This window comes from Mercurialis annua, linkage group LG8 (genome assembly GCF_937616625.2).
Source record: "Mercurialis annua linkage group LG8, ddMerAnnu1.2, whole genome shotgun sequence".
In the NCBI taxonomy this organism is placed as follows: domain Eukaryota; kingdom Viridiplantae; phylum Streptophyta; class Magnoliopsida; order Malpighiales; family Euphorbiaceae; genus Mercurialis; species Mercurialis annua.
The window spans coordinates 37,155,867-37,161,881 of NC_065577.1; the positions used below are offsets into that span (position 1 = coordinate 37,155,867).

The 6,015-nt window shown below is 29.0% G+C and overlaps 1 protein-coding gene across 1 annotated transcript; it reads left to right on the forward strand.

Annotated features, from left to right (window-relative positions):
* The first annotated feature begins 633 nt into the window (after positions 1-633).
* LOC126660757 (1-aminocyclopropane-1-carboxylate oxidase homolog 1-like) lies at positions 634-3,532 on the forward strand. The gene is made up of 3 exons (XM_050354418.2): positions 634-1,265; positions 1,363-1,684; positions 3,105-3,532. The coding sequence occupies exons 1-3, from the start codon at positions 739-741 to the stop codon at positions 3,357-3,359; spliced, it is 1,104 nt and encodes a 367-aa protein (XP_050210375.1). The 5' UTR covers positions 634-738; the 3' UTR covers positions 3,360-3,532.
* The last annotated feature ends 2,483 nt before the right edge of the window (positions 3,533-6,015 follow it).

The following is a 6,015-nucleotide window of genomic DNA, read 5'->3' on the forward strand; positions in this document are numbered from 1 at the left end:
AATTGGTCAAATAGCATGCAAGAAGAAAAATATTGGACTACAGTTTAAAAAAAATAATCAGGCAAAAAAATTTCAGGTAATTTTTTTTAAAAGAATTTTCAAGAAACCAGTGAAACTAATTTATGAATAGCGAGAAAATTCGAATAAGATGATCCGGTGATGAGATATTCTTTAGCTTTAGTTCTTTTATTTATGGTTGAATTGTTTAATCTTTATTTTGTTTTCAAATATTTTTTATTTTTATTTTAAATAATATTTGGCAATGAAAAATTTGATTTCTCGACTCCACTCTTTTTACTTAGAAAGGGATAAAACAGAGAAGAAAAATACACTGATAAATGAAAGTGTCATATCAACTGAAAAAAAAAACTCTAATTTAAGACATCAATTAATTAGAAAACTTTTTATTTACAATATATGACAAACAACAAACAACAAACAAAATTTAAATCTAAATAAAAAATTATTAAATGATCTTAATTTGCAATAATAGGACAAATTGAAAATATAATTGAATTGATTATAATAATATAACAAATATTTGATGTTTATTTATTTTAAACATTATCACCTAAGATTTTTTCCCTTCAAAAAATTGAACTTTATAAGTTTAGCACTTCTTTCCATTCTTCAATCATTACTTTCAACACACTTACGAGTTACGAGTTTCTCTATTCACTAAGCATAACGTTTTCCCAAGCTCCCAATTTTCTAGTGTCTCTTACTCGAATCACGAAAATGAAATTCACTTTTGATTCTAAATATTGTCGATCAAGTGAATTAAAATCTTTCGATGATACAAAAGCTGGTGTTAAAGGGCTCGTCGATGCTGGAGTTACCAAAATCCCTCGAATCTTTCATCAACCTCCCAATGCTTTATATAACATTTCACACACTCCGAATAATCTTGACACAAAGTTCATCTTTCCTATTATAGATCTTCAATGTATCGGAAATGGTGCAGTTTCGCGAAAGGAGACTATCGAAAAAGTACGAAATGCGTCTGAGAGTTGGGGATTCTTCCAAGTTGTTAATCATGGGATTCCTATCAATGTTTTTGAGGAGATGAAAGATGGAGTTCGTCGATTTCACGAGCAAGACACAGATCTGAAAAAGGGATATTATACTCGCGATTCAGCCAAAAAGGTAATTTTTAATAGCAATTTTGATTTGTTTACAGCACCAGCAGCTAATTGGAGAGATACGCTCGCTATCCAAATGGCTCCTCATCCTCCAAAACCTGAGGAGACTCCAGAAACTTGCAGGTATATGTGATGCGGATTTACAATTTACATGTTCCTGAATCCTGACAAGTATTTGCTTATCTATAAATCTGATTTCCTGACAAAATAAAATCTGCAGGGATATAGTGATGGAGTATTTCAAAGAAATAATGAAACTGGGAAACTTACTGTTAGAATTGCTAGCAGAAGCTCTTGGTCTGAAACCTGACCACTTGAAAGAAATGGACTGTGGCAAAAGTATTTCTGTTGTGTGCCATTACTATCCACCGTGCCCTGAGCCGGAATTGACCTTAGGAACAAGCAAGCACTCGGATGGTGACTTCCTCACTGTGCTTCTCCAAGATCATATCGGCGGATTACAAGTACTCCATCAAACCCACTGGATCGATGTTCCTCCCATGCACGGTGCCATAGTGGTTAACATTGGAGATCTTCTACAGGCAAGCTCCTGTAACTTATTTTTGTAGATATATATCACTAACAGAAGATGAATTGTCAAGGTCGGTTTTTGTACGGCTTGAACAAAGTTAAATGAAATACCAAAATGAAATTTTGTCATAAATTCACCCAACATTTAATGCAATGAGCATAGAGTTCTGTCAACAAAATTATAAATTCTTGTCAGGATTCACAAAATTATTGGTTAAATGTTTAAAATTAATTTTCCAATTATATTGTGATTAGTAGATTTTTTCCACTAATTTCAATATTAATGATGAGCTATATTTTAGTAAGATTGAGTAGTTATTTTGATAGTTATGGGTAAAAAAGAAAATTATTCTATGCAACCCTTGCGCTATGTCATTCTTATAACAAACCAATTATGCGTTAGTTACGTGGAATTATTAATAAATAAAATAATAAATAATAGTTAAAAGATTGTCTATCACAAATGCTCATTGTCTTGTTGTAAATATAATAGATTGTATGAGATAAATACTCCGAAAGAATAAATACATTTATTTTGGATAAACATTCGGGAAAAATATATACATTTGTTTCTGGATAAACACTCGAGGAAAATATATACACTTTGCTTTGGGGTAATGTCATAAAATTTCACCAACTTTACACGTTTTTTCAATTTAATCACGTTCTCTAAAACTTCTCATAAAAATACATCAACTTTCATTTTTTCCCAAATTCATACACGGTGTTGATATGTCACTCATTCATTGATGCAATTTGCTGAGGTGTAAGTCATTTTTAACCAATGAATAAGTGACAGGTCAATACCGTATATGAATTTGGGAAAAAAAAGAAAATTGATGTATGTTTATGAAAAGTTTTAAAGAACGTGATTAAATTGAGAAAACGTGTAAAGTTTGTGAATTTTTATGACATTAATCCTTTTGCTTTTAATAATTTTATAATATATAGTTATAATTTTATAATATCCTTTACCATTTTACACTTGATTTTGTGATGTTTTTTTAATGTACTGTATTTTAATATTCAAATAAGATATTATGTTTTTTTTTGAAAAGAATATTATGTTATTTAAATAAAAATATAATGTTATTATAATATATTATATTATATTTATTTATTTACTAATACTTTTTTTGAGTTAAATTGTTAAAATATGATGATTATACAATGAGAAATTAAATTAAAATATAAAAATCAACTGTATAAATTATTATTTTTTGATAAATCTGTATATATAAATTATAATTAATAAACAAACAAACAGTTAATTCAAAAAATAGATTCTTGTAATAGTCTTAACTTATCTTATGATTTTTAACGCTCATATAATTAGTACTAAGAAAGATAGGCTGTGAAATAATTACGAGTTGAAGTAAAAATGCTTATAATTTATAGCAACTAACTTTGGATTTACTCGCTAATTTTCAGCTGATATCAAATGACAAGTTTAAAAGCAATGAGCATAGAGTTCTGTCAAACTGTAAAGAAGAAGCAAGAGTATCAGTGGCATGTTCTTTTAGTACACCTTTATCGCCTGTACCAAGACGTTATGGACCGATTAAAGAGCTGTTAGCGGAAGATAATCCTCCTAAATATCGAGATACTACAGTCAAAGAATTTGCTGATCATTTTAATGCGAAAGGCCTTGATGGAACTTCTTCTCTTCTTCATTTCAAGCTTTGAAAACTAGCTGTCCAACCGGGCTGGATTTATTTTGCCCTTATTTACGGATTTATTTCGAATGTTTTCTTTGTTTTTGAATAATATTGTATGTTTTGATGTTCTTCTTCTATTAAAGTTTCTGCTATTGTTCTACATATGTTTTTGTATATGTTTTGATTGTTTACTTTTGAATAAATCTAGGTTTTGTTATCTCATTTTTTCTACTTAATTATCTTCTTATTTTGTTTTATTGTTTGTAAGTTTCTGATTTCAAAAATAAGACCTTGGCTCAAAAATGTTTCTTACTTTAAATTTGTTTGTATCCTATGATCTGTATTGTGCATACTGTTTCTGTTCATAAGGGTTTTACATTTGTCTCGTAGGGTTTCTTAGGTGTTTCATAATTATGTCATAAGCGGTTCGTAAATATTTTAAAAAAATTCGTTTTGAATTCATCATTTTGAATAATATTTTACCATTTTCATTTGTTTAATTCCTAAAAAAATTTGAAATTGTTGATCCTTATTATAATGTTGATATAATTGATAAGTTGTACCGACATACAGGGACATACTGTGCCTAAGACCAAAGGGGCCATGCCCCCCTAGAAAAAACTTGCTGCTAGTGATGGAAGAAAGGAAAATAAAAAGGTTTAATTGCTTAAAAACTACCCACCTTTAACTTTTTTTTCGTTTATACCATAACCTAGAAAAAAATTCATTTATACCCTGACGTATGTAATTATGTTTCACCTCTACCCCGAGTCACTAAATTAACCTTTTTTCATTTAAAAAAAAGTTTAAAATGGTCCTTCATTTATAATTAAACTCTAATTAGCGTAGGTTAAAAATGAAGAACTATTTTAAACTTTTGAGATTAATTTAGTGCCTCGGGGTAGAGATGAAACATAAATACATACGTCAGGGTATAAATGACGTATGTGTTTATGTTTCACCTCTACCCGAATCACTAAATTAACCTCTTTTCATTTAAAATAAAGTTTAAAATGGTCCTTCATTTAGAGAAAAATTCATTTCTAATTAAACTCTAATTAGCGTAGGTTAAAAATAAAGAACTATTTTAAACTTTTTTCTTAATGAAAAGAGGTTAATTTAGTGCCTCGGGGGAGAGATGAAACATAAATACATACGTCAGGGAATAAATGAATTTTTTCCTATATCAGGGTATAAACGAAAAAAAATTCAAAGTGAGTGGTTTTTAAATAATTAAGCCAAATAAAAAATAGAGAAAATGAAGAAAAGATAATATTTTTGTAAATATAGAAAGTTGCGTTAGTATTTTTTGTAAAGATAAAATTGACAGAGTATTTTTATTAATATTTTGTCTTTTTTATAGTATAGGCGTAAATTTTCCTCTCTTTTTTCTCTATGTTCACAATTAAGATCACGGTTCAAACCTCCGACTTTTATCACTAGTAAATAATGGCAAAACAAAAAAAATAATGGCAAATAAAAGAGAACAAAATATAATTGTGAGCCACTTTTAGCTAAATAAATTTTAAAAACGGCAAAAAGTATAAAAATATTCCTGAGATTTTCCTAAAATTACAAGACTGTCCTTTTCTATTTTTAAGGTACAATTCAGCCCCCCAGTTTTTTTTATTGAACAAAAATGCCCTTAATTTTTTTTATTAAACAAAAAAAACTCTTCCATTAAGAAATGGCAGTTAACGGTACTGTCACATGTTTTTTTTAAAAAGATTTAAAAATGTTCTAAATATTTATAATATATTGTAATTTGATTTCCCCTGATCTATCTGCTATTACACCTTGGGCACTCAAAAGCCAAACCAGATGATACAAATGTGGGATAATACATATGTAATCGAAGCAAGACTTGAGATGACGAGGAAGCTTTTCATAGCTTGATAAACAAGAATTCTTACCAAATTTTGTGATATCACTACCTCTTCTACTTGATTTCTCTGCGAAATACGTCTCTGTTTCTCGACAGAAGCGCAAGAGAGGCATAGTATAGTGGATGGATCTGAGATCAATAAATCAAAAGGCAAGATTTCTGTATGTTTTCTAGATCTCGATTAAAAAAAAAAAAAAGCTAGCAGATGAGAGAATTTACTTTCTGGGTTAGACATTGTTGACTTACTTGAGTTCTACGTTATTTCCATTTGATCTAATTATTGTTTAGAGCAAATTATTATGAAACTCCTCACATTTGACATAATTAACACTTTAGTCCCTCTTGTTTGAAAACTAAGACTATGTGGCCCCTCACTTTTGCTTCCGTCAATATTTTAGTCACTCCATCTATTTCTAGTGTTAGTCAATAAAGTCAAAAGACTTATGTGTAAGTTAATTATTAAAATTGAGGGACGAAATCGTTGAGAAAAAAAAGTGGGGGACCATATAGTTTCGTTGACTTCGTTGACTAACATTCAAAATGTACGGAAGGATTAAATCGTTGACAAAAACAAAAGTGAGGGGCTGTATAGTTCATTTTTCAAATAAGAGGGATTAAACTGTAAATTATGTCAAATGTGGCTATTGTTTAATACTTTTATAAATACTAGTTTCGCATTACGTGCTATGCACGTGGCTCGTAACGTAACTTATCAATGAACATATTAGTAAATTTATTATAATTATATTAATTTTTTATTTATAATTAATATTAAATTAGTTAAAAAAATTATAAAAGT